We start from the raw sequence: 25,380 nt of genomic DNA on the forward strand, positions 1-25,380 counted from the left end.
ACTTGCTAGTTGTCTCAGTAAGTGGCTGAATTAATAAGGTCACGGGGCAACTTATTCCTATAGGGAATAACTCCAGCTAGCTCCCAATCACACTCTGAATAACAGGAAACACCAGACAAGATAAAGAACACAGGGAATGCAGACAAAGATTCTCCAGTCCACACACACACACACACACACACACACACACACACACACACACACACACACACACACACACACAAAAACTCTTGTTCACACTCTTCACACACGACATGAACTGAGTGGAGTGTACTTTTAGAATGACCAACCAAGCAGAACAGTTAGTTTACAACAGTAGACAGCAACAATCTGTATAAACACAGCCTTGCTTAAATGCAAACCAATCTAAATATTCCTGTAGCACCCATACTTACAACACAAACGTATAAACACAAATATCAGGACACCACAATGATAAATATGTGTCTATAGCTGCAGTGCACAAAACAGCTGTTTGTTCACTTCGAAATGCACACAGGTAGACACAATGACACGAAGCCAGGAGTAGGTCCAGCTAGAGGAGTGTGTGTGAGCGTGTGTGTGCGTGTGTGTCTCGTTCACCACGTGCGTGAGCGCGCGCGTGTGTGTGTGTGTGTGCGTGCGTGTGAGCAAGCGAACGCTTGTCTGTGCTTCTCGGTCTACTCCGCTGGGGCTTTAGCCTTGACCTTATTGCTTTAGCAGAGGGAATACCAGATGGTTTATTTCATCGTCTCCACAGCAAGCGCTGAGCGGCTCAGAGTCTCAGACCAGAGAGAGATAAATCAGTGTCTGCCGGGCTCCCCCCTCCCCTCCTTCCCGCCCTCAGTAGCAGACTAAGATGGAAAAACTGACTCAGCCTCGCTGCTCAGTCTTTAACTCTCAGTTTACAGTGAGACTGGCTGCAAAGCAATGGCACTCTTGAGAGGCACAGGCATTCTCTCTTTCTGTCTCGCTCTCTCCATCACCTTCTGTAGCTATTCTGTAGCTCCCTCTTAGGACGTCTGGCCTTACTCGTCATTCCCTTGTCTTTTCTTTTCTTTCTCTCCTCACTATTATTGCTCCATGCTCTCTCCCTCTTCCCTCTACCTCTCGAATCTCGCTCTGCCTTTTCTCTCTCTGTTTCTCTCGTTGTCTACCACTCTCGCAGTCTCTCTCAGTCCCTCTTATCTCTCCCTCTCTTTCTGTCTCTCTTTCACTTACTCTGTCTCTCTCTCTCTTTCCATCTCTCACCGCCCCTTGGGCCCCCGTGCCTCCTCTGTCTCTCTCGCTGCTGATCTCCTTCTGAGGGCTGAGGGCTGACTGCTGGGTGACTAACAACAAAATAAGACAGCGCTCGAATTCCAGAACAAACCTTCTCTCCCACCATCAATTTGGACAGACATGAACAAGACGAACACCCAGCAGAAAAAAAAAGGTAAAGTGCAATAATCCTAACAGGGTAAAACTAACAAAAGAGATAACATATACACACATAAAGTCACACAGCAGAACAGACAGTACTTTCCAATGGCTATCGGACTTCTAGATCTCAACAGTCTGGCTGTTGCTATAGTGACCCACTTTGAAACAATTATGTGAATTGCTTTGACTTTTCTTGAGGAAATGATGAATCGAACCTGAGCTGTTTCCTTTCAAATGCGGGAACGAGTAGAAAGTAGAATGCCTCCCTTTATTCACAGACACAAACTACAATTCCATGTCATCATCAGGGAACTCAAGGACCCAGAAAGTTTTGACAGAAAACACTGTCACTGAGCCAATGATACATACTTTCTAACAGGCTTTGTGGCCTACTTATCCAAAGTCATGAATCAATATTCAACATGACACACAAAATGATAACAAAACTACTCATGAAATTACATTTCAAGCCAGTGCCTTAGAAATGTGGAAAACTATATCTAAAGATTACAAAATGTATTGAAAAAATACATTTCACAGGAAAAAATACACAAACCAAAGAATAAGTAAAAAATATTATCTTGGCAGCAGAGAGGACATTTGCCATTTGCCAGAGTTGTAGACGTTTGGGAGGGGGTGCTTAGGATTATACTATGGATCATTTAGCCATTTAAATTTGAATTTTAGGACCCCTTTACGTATAAAAAATATATATAACAAAAATGATTTTATAAACTTTTGATTTTGGCCTTTACTACCAAAGCCCATGGAAATGCATTGAATAACACATTCATAAGTGGCAAATAAATCATAAGAAACAAGGTTTTGAAGTGTCTGTGCTAAATCTAGGAGATTAGGAAAAACTAGGAAAAAATTGGAAAAACTCAGGAAATACAGGAGGGGACTGAGCACACACCCCTGAGGGGCCGTGGTGGATGTGTTGCCTACACTCACTACCTGAGGGCGGCCGGTCAGAAAGTCCAGGATCTAGTTGCAGTTGCAGTGGGAGGTGTTCAGTCCTAGGGTTCGTAGCTTAGAGGGCACTGTGGTGTTGAATGCTGAGCTGTAGTCAATGAAAAGCATTCTCACGTAGGTCTTCCTTTTGTCCAGGTGGGAAAGGCCAGTGTGGAGTGCAATAGAAATTGTGTCATCTGTGGATCAGTTGGGGCGGTATGCAAATTGGAGTGGCTCAACGGTTTCTGGGATGATGGTGTTGATGTGAGCAAAGACCAGCCTTTCAAAGCATTACATGGCTACAGATGTGAGTGCTATGAGGCAGTAGTCATTTAGACAGGTTACCTTCGCATTCTTAGGCACAGATACTATGGTGGTTTGCTTGAAACATGTACAGTTGAAGTCGGAAGTTTACATACACTTAGGTTGGAGTCATTAAATCTCGTTTTTCAACCAATCCACAAATGTCTTGTTAACAAACTATAGTTTTGGCAAGTCGGTTAGGACATCTACTTTGTGCATGACAAGTAATTTTTCCAACAATTGTTTACAGACAGATTATTTCACTTATAATTCACTGTATCACAATTAAAGTGGGTCAGAGGTTTACATACACTAAGTTGACTGTGCCTTTAAACAGCTTGGAAAATTCCAGAAAGTTATGTCATGGCTTTAGAAGCTTCTGATAGGCTAATTGACATCATTTGAGTCAATTGGAGGTGTACCTGTGGATGTATTTCAAGGCCTACCTTCAAATTCAGTGCCTCTTTGCTTGACATCATGAGAAAATGAAAAGAAATCAGAAAAGACCTCAGAAAAAAAATGTAGACCTCCACAAGTCTGGTTCATCCTTGGGAGCATTTTCCAAACGCCTGAAGGTACCACGTTCATCTGTACAAACAATAGTACGCAAGTATAAACACCATGGGACCCCGCAGCCGTCATACCGCACAGGAAGGAGACGTGTTCTGTCTCCTAGAGATGAATGTACTTTGGTGCAAAAAGTGAAAATTAATCCCAGAACAACAGCAAAGGCCCTTGTGAAGATGCTGGAGGAAACATGCACAAAAGTATCTATAACCACAGTAACACGGGACAGGTGCACTTCACAAAATAGATGGCATCATGAGGTAGGAAAATTATGTGGATATATTGAAGCAACATCTCAAGACATCAGTCAGGAAGTTAAAACTTGGTCGCAAATGGGTCTTCCAAATGGACAATGACCCAAAGCATACTTCAAAAGTTGTGGCAAAATGACTTAAGGACAACAAAGTCAAGGTATTGGAGTGGCCATCACAAAGCCCTGACCTCAATCCCATAGAAAATTTGTGGGCAGAACTGAAAAAGCGTGTGCGAACAAGAAGGCCTACAAACCTGACTCAGTTACACCAGCTCTGTCAGGAGGACCCACTGGGAATGTGACGAAAGAAATAACATCTGAAATTAACCATTTTCTGTACTATTATTCTGACATTTCACATTCTTAAAATAAAGTGGTGATCCAAACTGACCTAAGACAGGGAATGTTTACTATGATTAAATGTCAGGAATTGTATAAAAAAAAAGTTTAATTGTATTTGTATGTAAACTTCCGACTTCAACTGTAGGTATTACAGACTGAGACAGAGAGAAGTTGAAAATGTCAGTGAAGACTCTTGCCAGCTGGTCAGCGCATGCTCTGAGTACACGTCCTGCTATTCCACCGGGCCCCACGGCCTTATGAATGTTAACCTCTTTAAAGTTCTTACTCACATTGGATACGGAGAGCGTGATCATACAGTTGTCCGGGAACAGCTGGTGCTCTCACGCATGCTTCAGTGTTGCTTGCCTCGAAGCGAGCATAGAAGGCATTTAGATCGTCTGGTAGGCTCGAGTCACTGGGCAGCTCTTGGCTGGGTTCCCTTTGTAATCTGTGGAAGTTTGCAAACCCTGCCACAACCGACGAACATCTATCTTAGTCCTGTATTGAAACTTTGCCTGTTTGATGGTTCATCGGAGGGCGTCTTATAAGCGTCCAGTTTAGTGTCGTGCTCCTTGAAAGCGGCAGCTCTAGTCTTTAGCTCAGTGCGGATGTTGCCTGTAATCCATGGCTTTTGGTTGGGATATGTACGTATGGTCACTGTGGGGACAACGTCATCGATGCACTTATTATTGAAGTCAGTCACTGATGTGGTAAACTCCTCAATGCCATTGGATGAATCCCGGAAAAAATTCCAGTCTGTGTTAGCGAAACAGTCCCGTAGTTTAGCATCCACTTCATTGGATCACGTCCGTATTGAGCGCGTCACTGGTACTTCCTGTTTGGTTTTTTGCTTGTAAGCAGGAATCAGTAGGATAGTTATGGTCCCAATTTGCCAAACAGAGGACGGAGGGGTAGATCTCTGTATGTGTCTCTGTGTGTGGAGTAAAGGTAATCTAGAGTATTTATCCCTCTAGTTGTACAGGTGACATGCTGGTAGAAATGAGGTAAAACGGATTTCAGTTTTCCTTCATTAAAGTCACCGGCCGCTAGGAGCGCCGCCCCTGGATGAGCATTTTCTTGTTTGCTTATGGCCCTATACAGCTCGTTGAGTGCGATCTTAGTGTCAGCATCAGTTTGTGGTGGTAAATATACAGCTATGAAAAATACAGATAAACTCTCTTGGTAAATAGTATGGTCTACAGCAGGGGTACTCAACTCAGGGAGCAGGAGTACTCAACCATACGACAGGGATACCCTGGTCCTGGAGCTCCGCGGGTGCTTCGTGTTTTTCATTTAACCGACCTGGAAGACCAGGTGTTTTGAATTTAGGCAATCACCGAAATGATTAGCACCGTCATCTTCTTCTTCGAGTGTCGGGGATTAGGGCCAAAATCAATATGTCTTTCGCCTCCGACTCATTGAAGTAGAAGTCCTCGTCCAAATTGGGGTTAGTGATAGCTGTTCTGATAGGAAATGATGGCGGGAAAATGATGTACAAAAAAAGTGAAAATCAGGGCAAAAAAATACACAAAACAGCACAATTGGTCAGGAGCCCGTAAAACGTCCGCCATTCCCTTTGGCGCCATTTTATTCATACTGTGGGCTCCAATGACCAGTCAAACACCCGTCAGACTTGTACACAGACCGAACTTGCCAGGAGATCTACTCAAAACCACCTGTGAAAAAGCTTTGGAACTCGCTTCCAATGTCTCCATGGCAGCCATTTCCTGTCCCAGTTTTGAGCGGGTGGGGGGATTGGTTGTCCTGCCCTGGCCTGACACTACCGGCTGACATTAAGGGAGGAGACATAGAGCCCACCTGCCAGGTGAAGAAGGAACACACTAACTCCTCTTTCACCTCACTTTCTCTTAAAGAGAGAGAGAAAGAGAGAGCGAGAGTGAGATAGAGAGAATTACTGATAGAACTAGAGAACGTTTATGTGAAAGACAAACGAGAGTGGGATAGAGAGAGGTAACAAGAGCGAGAGCAGAGAAGGTAAAAGGAAATGAGTGTCATTCTAACTCTGTCAAGCAACACAAACATGGGCACCGACACATGCATACAAACACACGATAACATACCCACTATACACACACGTACACATGGATTTTGTGTTGTAGATATGTGGTAGTAGAGTAGGGGCCTGAGGTCACACACTTAATATGTTGTGAAATCTGTTGTAAAAATCTATTGCAATGTTTTTATGTATAACTGCCTTCATTTTGCTGGACCCCAGGAAGGAGTAGCTGCTGCCTTGGCTAACGGGGATGCATAATAAATACAAGTCCTTTTATTTCACTTTCAGAGGGGATGAAAGAAAGAGAGAATAAAAGCAAAGAGAATGTCTTCCATCCACCAACCACAACTCTATGCGATAGTAATTACTGAAGTGAGTGTGGCCGTGGCCTGTGGCTCTGCAGCAGAGCCGAGGACAAGGAGAGGAGGACAAGGAGAGGAGGAGGGCCCGCCATAATAACACAGCAGCACAGCCTTCTCATAGCTCAGCACAACTGACGTCCGTGTTAACTGAGGTCACTCTATGTCCGCCGTAATTCATCTGTGCTCTGTGCTCTGTGCCTGAGAACTACCTCGGCCGGCATATCAGTCATTCTTCGCTAGCAGGACTTTTTACAGCAACTGGGATGGAATCAACCATCGTTTACAGAACACACTTTCTTCTAAAACGAGTTCAGTTTTACAGGCGCTAATCGACTGACTTCTCCAGTGATGTGAGATTCACACGTTCTGTATTGTTCAACCTCATTTTGTTCCATCTATAAAGGCTCTGTTAGCAAGGTAAATGTGTGGCCGATGCCCTGCCCTGGGTCTAAGCGATGCAAAGTGAGCAGAGGCTGTTTCTTTATGTCTGTCTCTCTGTCTCTCTTTCATATAGTCTTTCCAAACACCATCACCCAACCCCCCAGCACATTTGATGACCTAATAAAGCAAAAATAGAATGGCTCCAGAGCAGTGGAGGCTCCTCAGAGGAGGAATAAGAGGACCATCCTACCTCAGTGAATTTAAAATAACTAAAAATGTTTAGATAAAACTATACTAAATATATTTACGTCACCAAATAACTGATTTAAACACTGTTTTGCAATAAAGGTCTACAGTGGCCTCAACAGCACCTTCTAGGGTAGCACAATGGTGTAGCCAGAGGACAGCTATTTTCCATCTTCCTCTGTGCTGGATACATTGATTTCAATACAAAACCTAGGAGGGTAATGGTCCTTACCCCCTTCCATATACTTAGACAGTAATTATGATGACTTCCGGAGGACGTCCTCCAACCTATCAGAGGTCTTGCAGCATGAATTGACATGTTGTAGATCCAATCAAAGGATCAGAGAAGGAATCTAGTACTGAAAGCATAAGCTACAGCTACACACTAAAAACATGTTTTCTAAATAGTACCAGATAGGGGTTCTTTGGCTTTTAGCCATAGTGGAACCCTTTTTGGTGCTATAAAGAATCTTTTTTTAAGGTTCTATAACGCACCATTAAATAAGGTTCTGAATAGCACCAAAAAATGGTTCCGCTATGGTTACAACCCTTTTTGGGGCTATATAGACCCATTTTCTATGATTCTTTAAAGAACATTTATGGAGAACGGTTCTATTAAGAACCTTCCTCAATTTCAAATGGTTCTATGTGAATCCTTTTGAAGAACCATACAGGGCTTATTAGTCTGGTCAGACATTATATTGTCAAAATACCATCGTTATTATTATGTTAACTGACGAGTTGAATCATCTGAGCTGGTTGGGGAACAGCTAGGGGTCCCAGAGGAGAGAATTGAGAACCACTGGCTGACTTAATCAACCATTGTCAAGTAACACAAGGCCATACAGGAGTCTTTCACAAGACACTGTCACTGGCTATAATCATATGCAATAAGCCATTGGATAACACAACATATTAGATAAACTGGAATGACACTCTCACTCACGGTTGCACAAATAGAGCTGTGCGCAAACTATGCCCAAAATATTCGAATGAGCCGCCTCCCCTACATTTGAATTATTACTAAAAGAGCAAAGAACACTTTTGTGAACTCTAAATAACCATTGAAGATCTCAAAGGGTTCTTTGAGTCATTATGGTTCCACATAGAACAATCCCCCTTCCCAAAGAATCCTTGAGAAACCCACATTTTTTTGTGTGTAGTGTATTGCCACCAGAGCCCACCTGTCTAACTGCTAAACTGCTTGCTGCACACTGCACTGTGTGATTGTACACATGGATTAGATTGTGGGTTTACTAATGCGTTAGTTTTAGTAGCTAATATGGTGACAACATGTAGGCTGTGTAGCAGTTAGCGGTTATGGTATGAAGATTTGGCTTGGATACGTTTTTTCGCGTGGTCACAGACGGCTGTTGTGTTCTGCACTGAAGTCAACAAGAGAAGGGAAAACGTGAGAGGAGGAGAGCGCGTAGATGCGAAAAGGAATTATATAAGCAAAGTGATGTCGCTGTTGGCCTCTGTGACTGCTATGAATGTGAAATGTGTATGCGGCTGATCAGGGGTGTATTCATTCAGCCGATTCTGTTGCAAAAATATATATAATTACGGAAACAAACGGAACAAAATGGGGATGGACCTACCTGAATTTGTCCAATAGAAATTGTCGTTTTGCAACTGTTTGGACTAATGATTACACCCCAGATCAACTAAATGCAGGCAAGAGTGCAAGATGGTATTGAACGTTTCACTGTCTGTCACCTTGATTCCTCCAATTTGTCTCTCGACCTATGCACCTAAGTTAATAAAACGTTCATTTGTAGGCTAGGTTGTAGGGCATAGAGCACATTTGAGTATCATGTAGTAGCCTAAACCTATCGATGTTACATTGAGCTGGGTGAATGGAATATGAATGACAGTCATCCAATATGCTGTAGTAGAAATAACCAAGTGGTCAATTTCAACTGAAAGAAATGTATGTGATGACGGTGAATCAACGTGGAAAACGTTTAACCAAAACCAATGACATGGTGACGTTTTCCGTCGACTTCACGTTGAATTCACGTTATTTGAGAACTCAACCAAACGTAAATAAAACTAGACGTTGAACTGATGTCTGTGCCCAGTTGGAAGGCAGTGCTTCTAAAAAAAAAACGGGCCTCCCTAATGTTAAACGGCACAGAACCCCACTGCTCCAGAGGTTCCTGGAGTGGAGCTAGCTACCAGTGAAGGGAATCATGCTATTACCCCCTAAAACACTTCAGTCAGTAGTTCTGATGCCCAGACTGTGGCTAGGACTGAGGCTAGGGCTGACTGGGCATGGGGGACTAGGGCTGGAAAGGATGACTCATTGCATTGCTTTCCATGCTCAATCATTATAATAACCCCTAATGGAGAACAGTGTTGCTATCCTGGAGAGCTGAGCTTAATACCCAATTATTTGGGCTGGACAATAGCTAAATGGTATAACACTTCTGTTCTTACAGTGTATGAAGGTGGCGTTGAGTGAAAACTGGCATAGTCCATGACACTACTCTACCAACTGCAGGAACATACTGTCATGACATTGTAAGCCCTACACTAGCAAGGTAGAACGTCTTTAGAAAAGCCATTATTGGGGCTTTGGGTTGTCAACTTAAACCAACAGCGTCTTGACTTAATTATCCGAGACAAAATATATATGAAAGCAACTCTACTTTTCTCTATGAAATCAAAATAATAGCCTATTTTTGAGCTTTTTCAATAGAGGATCATGACCAAGCCCAACCATAGTCTCCTGTCCAATCCCTGTCCTGGCTCAACAACTCTGGCCCATCCGGATGCATCGTGGGAAGAGGGCCAATAAGATGTCCCATGGTCTTTTTGGGGCAGTCTATGTACTCTTGAGAGAACAGTGTTTCACTGTCCCCAACAGTCACTAACACGGCACTGAAATCTTCACGACATGAGTGTCATACAAAGGATATCCTTCAATCTGACAGACAGAGGGTCAAACTTCTGACCAGGAATAGTATTTTATCACCCATCTCATTCCATCATCTTCACACATATAAAAAGCCAAGTGGCGTGTGAGTGAGGAGAAAGAAGAATGTGTCAGTCTTTGCTGTTGATCAGGTGTTGGATGGAGCTGGTTGGTGTCACGACTCCTACCGAAGGTGGCTCCCCTTCCTGTTCGGGTGGCGCTCGGCGGTCGTCGTCACCGGCCTACTAGCTGCCACCGATCCCTTTTTCCCTTGTCTGTTGGTTTGGTCTGATTTGTTTCACCTGTTTCTCGTTTAGACTTTTAGTTCGGCTATTTAWGTCGRWAGGCCCGCCTGCTCTTCGTGCGGGCTTGTTTATTCCCACTTTGTATGTGKGGTAGTGCAATCTTGGTTTGTTTCCTGTTTTGGGCATTTGTTTTATGACGCTCAGTTTCGTTGTATATACTATTTTGCCCGGTGCTGTTTTAAGCGCTATTCAGAACTTTCTGCCTCCTGCACCCACTACGCCTAAGATTGTTACACTAGGGGTCGTAAACTAAAACATGAACCGCTCAACCAGCCAGTCTGTTCAGCTCCACACCCTAATGGCTGCACCGACAGTCTGAAGTGGCTCATGAGATTGCAGGGTCACTGCTTACAGTCCAGCTAACTCAGATTCTTTCCCCTGCACCACGGCGATAGACACACACACACACAGGCCTTTCACTCCACACAACCACTACTTATCTGATTCAGTAGAACTGCAGGCCCCAAACGATTTCCCATATCAGGGGACAAGAATATAGTCATTGAAAAGCTTGTGTCTGCGTTTGCTCAGAAGGGACAAACAGTGGCTAATAATGATGGGGGTTGGATTTGGGGATTGAAAGGAATTTCCTCCATTTTGGGTTTCATGGCTGTGTTTTTATTACTTGATTGCAATGCTCAAGTGCCATCAGTCTGGAGTCTGTGTCTTGGTCTCAAAATATTGCAGTCAAAACAGAACAGTCCCGGATTTTCCCGTTGCAACACCAGGTTGGGAGGCCATGGCCATTAGAAAGGCTTGCTCGTGAACATACTGCATCAATTAGTAACAGCCTTGACCTCTCCTTTCATATAACACACACGCATGGCATCAGGGGGAATGCGATAGAAATCTATCATGGAAACTTCCTTTTGTAGAGGAACCGTTCCAACTGAAGGTCGAGAGGAACCGAGTGGAACCCGAGAGGATGGAGGGCGGGAGGACAGAAAACAGATGCAGCCCAGCTGTATCTGACCTTTGAACCCCATAGTAAAGTCAACCTTTACATTWAAAAAAAATCACCTTTTAATGACCCAGGCTGCTTTGCTTTGCTCCGAACCTCGCTGCTATGAAATTCACACCGTTTCCAAAGCCTCTCACCTAATGTGATGCAGGTATATTTCCAGCGAAATGCTTAAAACCAGTGAGGTACAAATGGTGTGCGTTTCTTGAGAAAAATTCAACAGTATTTTATTGCATAGTGCCTTGTTCCACCAGCAGTGGGATAAAAACTTCTGGAACGTATTTGTCCCCCTTTTCTTTAGGTTCAGCAGACGGCAAAATGGAGCTTATCAGATCCAGATGCTGAACGAGCACACAGTGAAACAACAAGTATTCTCCCTTTACTTTTTAATGAAGAACAAATGGATAAAAACGTTAAATATTGGAGAAACTCCATGAATCATAAGATAACAAAGACTCCATTACCCATAGTCCCTTTCAGACCGAAAACAACAAGCAGTATAGTCAACATTTACATATCGAGTAGTGTGTGGCTTTGGCCCCAATCCACCCACGTTTTCATTTTTGCCCAGGTATTCAAGGAATGTTATTGCAGTATTTTTTATGAATAAAGCAGTTTGACAGTTCCAGACTTATGGGAATGATTCCTATTGACGCAGACAACAACCTTTACATAATTAATTATAACAAACCATTAGAAAAAGAGACCAAAACACTGAAATGTGTGTGAAGCTTTGTGAAAAGGTTCCATTGATTCTGCTGGGTGACTTTAGCATCCACATAAACTGACCATTTRGAAGCAAAGACATGGCCTCAAAGGCAGCCAGATGGCTAATACAGCTAATACAATTTCCCCAAGAGAGCCAAATAAAAATGACCTCATAGAGCTCAAGGAATGAAAGTTCTATTAGGTTAGGTTAAATCAAGATCTAGATACAGACAGAGTCAGCTAGATAGAGTCAGTAAGTCAGCTATTTATCACCCGTGTTTCAACCACTAAATGCCCAATGCAGCCGTTTTTATCTCAAAATCAAATTATTTCTGTGTAGCAAGCAATTAAGTACCTTACTGGTCAAAAATATACAAAAAAAGCTTCTTAGCAAAGAGCCATTTCTCAAGCAAGAATTTTCCTAGGACTGTCTGGGAGTGGTCTGAGTGGGAAGGGGGAAACTGAAAACTAGCTGTTATTGGTAGAGAGGTTTGAGCTCTCTTTCTTATTGGTCAATTAACTAATTAACCAAAACTCCATCCCACCAAAACAGGCTGAAATTTCAGGCAGTCGTTTCAAACAGCTCTTACACTAAAAGGGCATGATCATTATTTTCACAATTTCACAGTATTATTCCAACCACATAGTGTGGAAATACTGTATATATCAAACACATGAAAATCAAAAACTGGGCCTTTAAATCACATTCTACCATCTTTGTTTTTAGTTCTTGAAAATGTCATCAAAGCCAGAATGGAGAATGGGCATGGTGTTCCAAAGCAAAACATTCCAGACTTTTTTGTGCCTGTTAATCATGTCATGCAAGTTCGAACAAAGTACCCAAAATGCACCTCTTTCTCTTTATTTACAGTATGTGTCCCTCATGTCCTAAGCAGCCAGTGCACAAAAGCACAAAAATCCTATTTAGCACTAGGCAGGCAATGGTTGAACGATGATCTTACGGCTAAAGATGATTTCTGTGTTTTTCTAAAACTCACCCCAGTTAAGTAAAACTAGGAATAGTAGTAGAAGTTCAACGACTGGTCGATCCTAAAGCAGACATTCCTTTCCTCAGGCTCTGAAACTGTAAATCTGGCAGCGCTGGTCACCTGAAGGTCACGATCCTCAAACTTTAACTGACCCCACCCACCACACYCAGGGCTAGAACTGGGATGATAAAACAGAACATTATCGACACCGACCATGCCAATCACTTAACGCRGGCATTCTGCAGTTATTGTTTATTACGATAAGTAGCCTGTACTAGAGAAAGGTACAGTTTGAAATTAAATAGSTTTGCTAATATGGGTMATTGTTAATTGGACAATTGATGGCTAMAACCATCAAYCTAGTAACAGTAGTTTAAAAGATMATTTTAAAATATGGTGCACATTAATGTTATAAAATGTACTGTTCTATTTATCCTTATCGCATCAATTGAGGCAAATCATCGCAATATGGATTTTGTCCATATTACCCAGCTCTACCCAGGACACCCGTGTCCTATTGGTCTCGAGTTGTTACCAGACTTTCTCTCTGTACTCTCATTTATGCCAAGAGAAGATAACCGGGTCATAAATCAACTCTATAAACACTGAACTGAGGTCAATCTCTACCTCTGATGACACGTGGGATTAACGTTAGTAGAAATACATGCGTGTCATTATATATCTGATCCTTGTGCAGATCAAATGACTACCATTATAGAAAACGTAGGTCTTGATAGTGTGAGAACGGTTCTGTTTTGTTCTCTCCTTGTCATTGTCAGCATCTTTGATGAGGTTTGGGCCTGGGACTTTCTGTTTGCTAAGTGTTCTAGGACAATTAAATGGTGTATTAAACCACCACACAATTAAAACTGGATTGTATTGACCTGAGGCTTGTGTAAAAAAAATATACAGGATCCAATTTGGAAAGGGAAAAGGAAAACAAGACATATGGGTATTTACTGCAAATATTTCTCAACAAAAGGAAGGCCAAAACCAGTAAATGGTACAAACCAATAGCCACAAGAAACAACACACCCCTTATTAATTATATGTCAATTATTTCCAGATAAAATCTTTACATTATTATCAGTAAAGAGTATTATCATGTGTGAGCGTTAACGTGTTAATTTGTACAGTATGCCTAATCATAAAAAGTGTTTCATATCACAACTGAAATAAAAAAAGGTTTCATTTATATAATTTCAGTGGAGAATGGTGCCTTCTTGGGTCTACTCCAAAGTTGTGTTGATTATTGGAATGATATTACTCAACACATTGCTTCAAATTTGTTACACTGTGTTGAAAACATAAAAATCAACCACGTGGTAAACCGATAGGCCTAGACTCTGCCATGTAGACGATGTTGCATGTGTAGTGAGCAATCACAGATAGACATCTAGAATCCTCTGGTCTAGAGATAGACGATGATGCAGTAGTTCCACTGTGTAGGTGAAGTCAAGCTTGATCCCAGATCTGTTTGTGCGGTCTTACCAACTCAGGTGCTCATGAGTTGGCAAGACAGTGCAAACAGATCTGGGACCGGTCTACAGTAGGTGATGACTAGTAAGCCTGATCAGAACCAAAGGTTGTCTGGATGGATGTGTCTGAAAGAGATGGGTGTGCTCCCAGGTCAGCAGTCAGCCCTTCCCTGGGAATATAGAGGGGTTATCTGGTTTAGGTCATGATAATGTGTTCTTTACTGCTGAACCCCCTGGAGAACCTGGACTCATTAGTTTGAGTTACCAGCTAACTATAAAGTGTGTCTGCTCTGATACGACACAGCTCTCACAAGTTGTAAATCAAAGCTGACCATTTTCTAATGTACCCTAACACCGCCTAAAATGATCTATATCAAAGTGTGTCTTACAGTGTCATTTCATCTTGACATCAAACGTTCCCGGACCTGAATAGTGGGGTTTCGAAAGTATCCGCTAGAAATGTGTCMGATTTTATGTCAGATTCTGATACACTGTTTAACGCAATGAATCCAGGTCCTTGGATACATCCTGACACACTACATCTGACAGTTTACAGTAATCACTCCAAGTAATCCAGACAGAGTTAGGCTTATCCAACAAGCGGAAATGTTGATCACCCGCAACCTGCATTCAGAATGACAGCCAAAGTAGGAAATACTGAGACTACCTCGATCATCTAAACTGGAACAATCACGTCAGTAACGGGTGCAATGAATCCAACAGATTGGATTCGTTTAGAAAACGGTATGTTATTTATCTTTCTGTAGCATAAAACGAATCGACCAATCAATGTACATGCAAAAACACAGATACCACAGTAAAACAAACAATTCTGAAAATCGCCCCGTGAATACAGCAGGCTGGGAAATATTATATATGGTTCAATGTAGAACTCTTCTTACCATCCAAAGAATCCTACTTGCCATCTAAAAATTGTTATTAGGGTGTTAAAGGTTCTAGGTTGAACCCTTTGCCTTACAAAGAACCCTTGTCTTCTAAAAAGGGTTCTTCAGATCAAAAYGTTTATTTTTAGAAGCCTATCCCTCCGCAAATAAAACCCTTTTGGAACCCTTTTTTCTAAGAGTGTACAGTAGGTCTAATGTCTGAACATCTAATGTTTGCTGTACATTTCAATTATTTGYTATCGAGCTGAATGAAGAGAGCTAGCTAACTCGCCAGCTAACTTTTGGCTAGCTCCAGATGTAGCTAACGTTAGCTAACATCAACTTACTAGCAGGGATGAATAAAAATATTTTAAAGGTAGCTAGCTAGTTTGTGTGTAGCAGGAATTTAGGGTTGTTGCTAGCTAGTTAACTGCTATTAGTCACTGCTTTTAGCTTCATGACATACATACTATGGAACGCCGTTTGGGTCTTTTCGTGTCAAAAAAGATACTGTAGCACTGTCAAAGCTGTACAAAAAAAGTCTGTAAACAAGCAAACACGGGCCACAAACGATGTGTTTACAATGCCGTGTTGGTAATAAAGCATAATTTGTTCGACCGTAACTTCTGGGGTAGTTAGTTTAGCTTGGTACCAAGCTAGCACCAATACAACATGCCTGAAAAAAATGACCAGTACAAACTGCAGTCATTTTCATTATTCTTAGCAATGATTTATGAATCCTTGTAAGTATTAGCTAGGTTGCCACTTGTTGTTCGCCTATTGAAATTGAACTTCAGCTCATGAAAATAAATAGCTAGCCAGCTACTTAACCCTGTTGCCCAAAGCTAACGTTATAAGCAGCCACAATAAGGATTAGGCACAATAGTGGAATTTGGAGTTTGCCTTCAAAATAAARGTATGTAATTGACAGTGATGCAAATGAATACAAATAGTAGAATTATGCCACACTTTTGTTTTGAAAGCTAAACGCAAAGTCCACTATTGTGGCTAATCCTTATTGTGTCTAGCTTCACATAGATGGGTTCGACCACCATTAATCAAATAAGAACTGTCTTATAAATTAGGGTTATTTTAGATGATGACACATAGATTTCGTCGTTTTGCTATGTTTTTGGGGAAGAACATTGTTTGCATCCATGAGCTAGCTAGATTTTTTTGGCATGTTTTACTTTACCARTATCATAGCATACGTACCGATGAATCATTGTGACATATGAAATTCGAGTGATAGTTTAATCAATGTCTAATAACTACGTTAAAAAATTATGAACGCGTTAAATTATTATGTGACGCGCAGTCATATTCAGGTCCTGATTGAGAATGAAACAACTGAACAACGAAACAGCACAGCAAGAAAGTGAAATAAATGGGGTTTGATTATGTTTTACTGGTAATGGGGACATAAGTAAATGCCAACAAAATAACTTTTTGGTCAGTGTGGTGTGTGTGTGTGTGTAACCTTTATTTAGGCTAGGCAACTAGGCAAGTCAGTTARGAACAAATGTACAACATTATAATTTAAATACTATAAAGCGGTAACTATCCCAATTTTGGGAACTCAAACTCTTGCTTAAGACTTATTGAAGCTACAAAAGTATCAGTGGTCAACCATAACATGGTTGACAATACAACAGAACAGATTAACCAGAATGACATTTACCCTCACCAGTGGCCAAAAATAACTATTTGAACACCACACCCTACTAAACCACACCTCCAGTCKTCTGATCTGATGCAGTGGATCTATTCATTTTTTAGAGTGCATGGAGATGTGTTGGAATGTCTGTCAAGTCTAGGGTTGCAAAGGGTCGGAAACTTTCCAGTAAATTACTATCCCCAATTCAATGGAATTGCAACCCTCTGCATGCACAGTGCATTCTTCCATYGCATGTGCAATGCACTCTTCCATCACATGTACAGCTGATTCTCAAGATCTTGCACACTAATGAGATGCTATTGAGCCCACACTACTACACTGTCTGAGCTAAGGACTACATGCTTTCTGGTAAGTTTTGATTACAATACTGGGTGGGCTGAATATATTTTACTTGACATACATKATTTTTTGTTTACTAGTAAATAGTAGCCTACAGCAAAGTGTGTTTAAATMATTTCTAACTTGTTAACAATTTCTGCTAGTTAGTTTTTGCTACCATGTGGGTTTTCACTTGCTTGAGCCTGCTAACTGAGGAGTGTTAATTCACCTGTTTCCATACATGTTTCATTTTAAAACATTTATCTTACAAAGGAGTTGTTTAATCTAACTGCTKAACTATTTATCTGTAGATGGAATTGTATGTGTTGTTTTTTTACACATTTTTTACAAATCTTTACAGGGAAACGCCACGGGCACTATCTGATGTGTGGAGACATTTCACTGCAGCCAATGTAGAAGGAAAAGCTGTGTACATTTGCAAATACCGTGCCAAATCAGATGTGAAGAATGCAACAAAGATGCAGAATCATCTGGCCAAGTGCATAAAGTTCCCTCAGTGCTCACAACAAGCAAYCTCTGACAAAAGTCCCTCTACTTCTATTYGAGGTGAAAATTATGAATCAGACACCTTATCGATAGCAACAGCTCATGGTCTTCCTGGAATCAGACGTTTTTTGACTCAGTGGAGGAACGTAGTCAGAGAAATGCTGATGAAGGTCTTGCTCGAGCTGTGTATGCAACTGGTTCACCTCTGATGCTCACAGGCAGCGTGTATTAGAAGAGATTTCTGAATGTTCTTCGCCCAGCATACACCCCTCCAACCAGACATGTTTTATCTACTAATTTGCTGGATGCAAAGTTCAACAGAGTTCAAGTGACGGTCAAAGCAAATCATAGAGAAAGCAGACTGTATTGCAATCATCTCTGATGGGTRGTCAAATGTTCGTGGGCAAGGAATAGTTAACTACATCATCTCCACCCCTCAACCAGTATTCTAAAAGAGCACAGACACATGGGACAACAGACACACCGGTCYCTACATTGCAGATGAGCTGAAGGCAGTCATCAATGACCTTGGATCACAGAAGGTATTTGCACTGGTGATAGACAATAGGGTGAAAATGAAGGCTGCTTGGTCCTACCCTCACATCACAACCATTGGGTGTGCTGCTCATGCATTGAATCTGCTTCTCAARGACATCATGGCACTGAAAACAATGGATACACTCTACAAGAGAGCCAAGGAAATGGTTAGGTATGTGAAGKGTCATCAAGTTATATTAGCAATCTACCTCACCAAACAAAGTGAGAAGAATAAGAGCACCACATTGAAGATGCCCAGCAACACCCGTTAGGGTGGTGTTGTCAACATGTTTGACAGTCTCCTGGAGGGGATGGAGTCTCTCCAAGAAATGGCCATATCACAATCTGCCGATATGGACAACCTCATCAAGAGGATCCTCCTGGATTATGTAYTTTGGGAGAGAGTGGTAAGCAGCCTAAAACTCCTGAAACCTATAGCAGTAGCCATTGCACAGATTGAGGGAGACAATGCCATCCTGTCTGATGTTCAGACTCTGCTTGCAGATGTAAGAGAAGAAATCCGTACTGCCCTGCCCACTTCACTGTTGCTTCAAGCAGAGAAAACTGCAGTTCTGAAATACATCAAAAAGCGTGAAGACTTCTGCCTGAAGCMCATACAYGCCGCAGCGKACCCCAAGTATGCTGGCAAGAGCATCCTGTCTGGTGCAGAGATCAACAAGGCCTATGGTGTCATCACTACCGTGTCTCGCCAACTTGGCCTGGATGAGGGCAAGGTTCTTGGCAGTCTGGCGAAGTACACTTCCAAGCCATGGCTTTGGGATGGAAAGGCAATATGGCAGTTGTGCCAACATATCTCATCAGCCACCTGGTGGATTTTGTTGTCTTACAACCTGGAATAAAAATAGATTTTGKGGGGGTTTGTATCATTTGATTTACACAACATGCCTACCACTTTGAAGATGCAAAATATTTTTTATTGTGAAACAAACAAGAAATAAGACAAAAAAATWGAAAACTTAAGTGTGCATAACTATTCACCCCCCAAAGTCAATACTTTGTTCAGCCACCTTTTGCAGCAATTACAGCTGCAAGTCTCTTGGGGTATGTCTCTTTAGGCACATCTAGCCACTGGGACTTTTGCCCATCTTCAAGGCAAAACTGCTACAGCTCCTTCAAGTTGGATGGGTTCTGCTGGTGTACAGCAATCTTTAAGTCATACCACAGATTATCAATTGGATTGAGGTCTGGGCTTTGACTAGGCCATTCCATTTAAATGTTTCCCCTTAAACCACTCGAGTGTTGCTTTAGCAGTATACTTAGGGTCATTGTCCTGCTGGAAGGTGAATCTCCGTCCCAGTATAAAATCCCTGGAAGACTGAAACAGGTTTCTCTCAAGAATTTCCCTGTATTTAGCACCATCCATCATTCCTTCAATTCTGACTAGTTTCCTAGTCCCTGCCAATGAAAAATATCCCCACAGCATGGTGGTGGCAGCATCAGGATGGTGCTCTCGGGGTGATGAGAGGTGTTGRGTTTGCGCCAGACACAGTGTTTTCCTTGGTGGTCAAAAAGCTCAATTTTAGTCTCATCTGACCAGAGTACTTTCTTCCATATGTTTGTGGAGTCTCCCACATGCCTTTTGGCGAACACCAAACATGTTTACTTATTTTTTTTAGGCAACTCTTAAGTAAAGCCCAGCTCTGTGGAGTGTATGGCTTAAAGTGGTCCTATGGACATATACTCCAATCTCCGCYGTGGAGCTTTGCAGCTCCTTCAGGTTATATTTGGTCTCTTTGTTGCTTCTTTGATTAATGCCCTCCTTGCCTGGTCCATGAGTTTTGGTGGGCGGCCCTCTCTTGGCAGGTTTGTTGTGGTGCCATATTCTTTCCATTTTTTTATAATGGATTTAATGGTGCTCTGTGGGATGTTCAAAGTTTCGGGTATATTTTTTTATAACCCAACCCTGATCTGTACTTCTCCACAACTTTGTCCCTGGCCTGTATGGAGAGCTCCTTGGTCTTCATGGTGCTGATTGCTTGGTGGTGACCCTTGCTTAGTGGTGTTGCAGACTCTGGGGCCTTTCAGAATAGGTGCATATATACTGAGATCATGTGACAGATCATGTGACACTTAGATTGCACACAGGTGGACTATATTTAACTAACTATGTGACTTCTGAAGGTAATTGGTTGCACCAGATCTAATTTAGGGRCTTCATAGCAAATGGGGTGAATACATATGTAAGCACCACTTTTCAGTTTTGGATTTTTTAGATTTTTTTTCATTTCACTTCACCAATTTGAACTATTTTGTGTATGTCCATTACATGAAATCCAAWTAAAAATCAATTTAAATTACAGGTTGTAATGCAACAAAATAGGAAAAACACCAAGGGGGTGAATACTTTTGCCAGGCACTGTATGTTTCTGTSTCTTTATGATATGGCAAATATATCCAATGCAAAAAACATCTACATTTAAATTGTATTCATTTTCATATATTTCCATTAATTCCTATTTATTCCCGTTAATTCCCATATATTCTGGTTTATTCCCACGGAAAGTTTCCACCTCTGAATATTCCCCAAAATGTGCAACCCTAGTCAAGACCTGTCTGATCTTGATACAGGGGTATTTTTTTTGCACTGTAACCTGTTAATCAGGTAACCTGGTGGAATTCAACAGCTGTTACACACTATGTATGTTTCAGTTTAAAAGTTATTCTTGATAATCTAGCTAGAATATGTATTCTGCTTATTCCCTGTAAAATATATATTTTCATGATTGATGGTTACATTTTTCTATAAAAAAAATRMTTAGGTTGACATTGGCAACAAGAGCAATGAAATAAGGCTCTTGCTAGCCAATACCGAGTTATAAAAACTTCACTCATACTTGCACTCATACTTTCACTCATACTTGCACTCATACTTGCATGTGTACTGGTTTCAGGAAGTGTTGCAGCATCACAGGCAATCTTTTAACTCTGGTTGTTTTCTTCTGTTGATCTTTAAGAGTTGATTAAAGCCAGCAGCCAGCAGCTTCATAGTGAGTTCTGTCCAACGCCCTATAATCCTAGTAAAACTCCAGTCCAACTCTCCATGTCATCTGGAGCTATTCTGACATGACTCGGAACTAATGATGTATATGAACCCTGTAATGTTGATGCTATGTTTTGGCCATTGAGAGGCCATATTGGCACTCCTCAGAAAAGCAGTACTCCATTGGAATGAATGGAATTCTAAAGTATTTCATTTAAATGTTTCAAGGACAAAATTACATGTATTTAAGTATTTATTGTTGTAGTGGGGACAGTAAAATGAGTACTTTCTAAAAACTATACTTTAAGGGAAAAAATKTATATATTTKTATTTATTTGTATGTTTAGCTTACATAATATAATTTAAAGGTATGCATTAAGGTGTCTGGAATAGAATAAACTTGGCAAAAACAAATGTAGACATTAGTAAATGCATGTATAGAGTTTCCTAAATGGTTTCTAGAATGATGGAGGTGTGGTAGCTTCAGAACAGCGCCTCCTGTCAGTCATTTAGTGTATACATAAATAATTGCTAGGAACTGGGTATGGTTCGGCCAATCACATATAACCAATGACAAGACCACAGCCCTTGGATTTTTTTTTACCATTCATTTACCAGGTTGATTTGGAAACAGAAGACCTATTTTTCGAGAGATTGACCTGGCCATTTCTTTTACAGGGAAAAAGTTCATGGCCAACCCCTTGTGTAACCCAAAAGGGAATCATCAACAATCAGTCTGCATTCATATGAATATGAATTTGTTTCCATCATTAGCACACCACTCTGACATGTCTGTGCACGTCCATGCAACTTAGGTTGACTGGAAATCAAATTAGGTTATCCAATTCCAGTCAAATAGGGAATTTAATATAATCCACTCCAGCTCTCCACATCTTCAGCTCAGATGTGTTTTTTTTCTGCCTTGTCCTTTGAGGTATGTGGAGAGATCAGACCAGGCTATTTGTTTATCTAACAACCTTTTGGCTGGCTGACTGACTGGCTGGCTGGTTGACCCAGCTGGTTGACTGACTGAGAGMTCCACTGTAGCACCATTCAGGCTGAGGCCACCTACCATGCCAGGCAGTCCAGTGAGCTAAGAATATATGTAGGCCAGGCCACTGGGCCTTGGCCTGACTCATACCCCCGCCCCATATCTCCTGTCCATGGCTCGAACCCCCCTCCTTCACCTAGCTACATSTAATCTCTGTTAGCCCAGAAGTAAAATCTTGCGTAATTTGGTCAGCTGCGTGATTAACTTCTGTATTCGTCCCTGTTAGAAATTGAGAGGTCCGGCAAAAAAAGAAGTCTCCACCCTYGCATAACGAAAACTCTCAGCCAGAGCCCCCCCCCCCTACAAATCACTCAAGGTGAAGTGGTTTAAGTACCGCCTTTGCCTAATCCTGATAAGCAAATGTCCAAATAACCATTGACGAACCCAAAAACCGAAACCAATGAGGCTGTCATGCAACCCATTCAGTCCTAACTCATTCAACTCATTTCCAAAAGGGATTTGACATTCTAATAAGGGTGTTGAAAAGTAGGGTAAAACAGCATGATTGCATAACAATATAGGTCCACGGGCACACTATTTTTTTTAAAGTTTAGGTTACAGGTGATCATAAATAACCTTGTTTTGTCATCACAGGGCACATAAAACAGACAGCTGGAATGCTGGAGGATTGCCAGACAAATATTTATGGGATATTCTTATTTTTTTTAATAACCTTGAAGATTTCACAGAGACATTGCACTGTTTATAGAGGTTATGAGGTGCGTCAGAAAAAGTCCACGCGCATCCATGCCCCAAATGAGATGCCAAGTGTAGGCTCCGCCCTGCTACTTCAGACGAYGGACGGGCACGCCCTCTCGTGAGAGCTGAGCTCCATTCTGTTTCTCATTAAAGAAATACCCCTTTGACTTACTGTTTCATGTGGGAATCTGGAGGACAGTGTTGGATGTGCTTGTCATCAAGTTTAAAACACCAACTTAAGCCAAAACGTTGCCATATATGAAAACGAAGGCAATTGCTATCTTTCTGATATCATATCCACAAAAGCTGCATAATGTTTTTTTGCAGTTATACTACATAAAATGCAATTAAGTAGGCCTAAAAAAGAAAGATGATATCATGCCATACAAAGTAATACAGAGCATTGTTTCCCAGGTTGATCAACTCAACACTAGGCAGGGAATAAAAGGTATACTCTATATATCTATAAAGTAGGCCTACAATCCCCATGGCAACGTGTAGCCTATGGGCGCCCAACACAATAAAGTTTTAAAGACACTAATAATGTATGCAAAAAACTATGTGCCTCAGAAGTAGCGCTATAGATGTCGCAGGGGGACCCCATCTTTCAGAGTGAACAAATCCATCGCTGGAGGCAGCGAAATTCATCTGAATRGATGAGAGAGAAAACTTTTGGCACAAGTTCATGGAAAATAAGTTCTCGTTGGCGCTGCAAGTCCTCTATGCATCGGGTCTTAACAAATCGATCAACTTTGACAACAAACTGGAGAGAACTATGCAGGACAAAGTATGCGAACAAGCACCAGTGCCATTTCAAATCCTTCACCGGGCCCCCGGTCATTTCAGTTTATGACACCAATAATGTGGACCACATTCCAGAAACCAGACAACTAAAGCACGTTTTTTTTTTAGAGAGGCGTACAACCGGGACACACGGGTATGATAGGCACTTGTTGCACATGAGAACATTTCACTGTCTAAAACAGACGACGGGACAAAAAGTGCTAAGAAGCAATACCCTGCAAAAATTCAGGCTGCGGTGTTCGAAAGTGATCTTACCTGAACTGGCTTGCGATGTGACAAAAAGTAGAATTATTGCTAAAGTGATTTGCGCGTCCTTTATCCTCCGTTTTACTTTCCATCTTATATGGGTATCCATGGTCGCCAGTGACGTCCACGGCAAAGGCGGATTAATTTTTCAAGAGCAACTGAAAATAATACTTGTGACAATTTCTGATTAGGAGAGAACTAGTAGCCAAAGGTCCCAGAGAAAGAGAGAGGGGGGAAATTATTATTTTCTCAAGCAGCCATTAGTGTTAGAGTGTGGATTCCTCCAGTTTCTGTGAAGGATGGGGAACCCTCTCTCGCGCACTCTTCCTCTCCACTCCTCTTCGCTCCTCTGAAGAAACTACCCTGCGCTGTTGAGCCTCTGATCAGAAGTGTTGCCCCCTCTCAATCTCACTGGAGCCCTTGGAACTAAAGACGGAGGGAAAAAATATTTCCTGCAGGCTGTCAGTCAGGCTAGGAACAGGACAGGAAAGCAAATCAGAAGGCTATATTTATAGATCGGGCCTTGCCATTGGCTGTGGAATAGAGGAACGTTTTGTGAAGGTTTTACGCCCTCTCTCCGTGCGCTGAACTTTCTGCTTCAAACCGTGGCTACAATCTGGACTCAGGGGTAGACCTAACATTGTAAACATAGATTCCCTTCCCAACAAAATCTGCCAATTTTGAGAAGGGGCGTTAAAGCGGGAGATACAAAAACGTTTTGGACAAGAACAGATCAATGTTGTTTTCATATTCAATAGGATATATTATTTATTTTTCCCGTTACAGCTAATTTGAAGCCATTCTAATAATTTGAATTATAACAAAGAGAATTTGGCTTTTGGACACACTGTGAAGTTATAAACTGTATCGAACAGCAGACCTAGGCTACTGCAAATACATACGGGTTTGCAGGTATCCTCCAAAATGAGCTGTAAATTATAAGACTGATATGCACCTGCCCCAGCTGTCTCTCTGACACGCATGACAACTGGAGCGCGCAGGGTCGGTGAGGTGCTGATCCATTGACACTGGCATAGATCTTCAGCCATGCTCGTGGAATGGGACTCATATATTTAGAACACAATAACATCTAAATTCGGTAACACGTTTTACAATAACACTACTCTCTTACTATTACTGTACAATCATCTACAAAATATAGTTAACATGTAATAATGTGATGTAGCATTCATTGACATAGTTGTATTTTGAGTGTTGACTGATTTCCCCCCCAAAAAGTTTGTCCTGATAATAATTTAGGAAGAAGAGAAGGTATCATTTTTCATTGTTACTTGTATGAATTTCATTGGCTTTCATTTTGGCAAATCACACTACTTGAATTCGAACAAATGTGGAAAAATCTCTCAACAACCAAAGTGTCATTTTCACATTTGCATCATATCTTCCAAATCAGTGTACATCCAGGTGACAACTCTTCAAGTGAGATGTGTTGTGTGTGTACACTTTC

At 41.6% G+C, this 25,380-nt stretch overlaps 1 protein-coding gene across 1 annotated transcript in view; it reads right to left on the minus strand.

Annotated features, from left to right (window-relative positions):
* The window catches only part of LOC111963846 (collagen alpha-1(V) chain-like), a 157,004-nt gene extending 132,670 nt beyond the window's left edge, over positions 1-24,334 (minus strand). Inside the window, 1 exon segment of the mRNA XM_023987395.2 lies at positions 23,922-24,334. Within this exon segment, the coding sequence (XP_023843163.1) occupies positions 23,922-24,021 (100 nt within the window). The 5' untranslated portion in view covers positions 24,022-24,334.
* Between the last annotated feature and the right edge of the window lie 1,046 nt (positions 24,335-25,380).

This window comes from Salvelinus sp. IW2-2015, linkage group LG5 (genome assembly GCF_002910315.2).
Source record: "Salvelinus sp. IW2-2015 linkage group LG5, ASM291031v2, whole genome shotgun sequence".
Classification (NCBI taxonomy): domain Eukaryota; kingdom Metazoa; phylum Chordata; class Actinopteri; order Salmoniformes; family Salmonidae; genus Salvelinus; species Salvelinus sp. IW2-2015.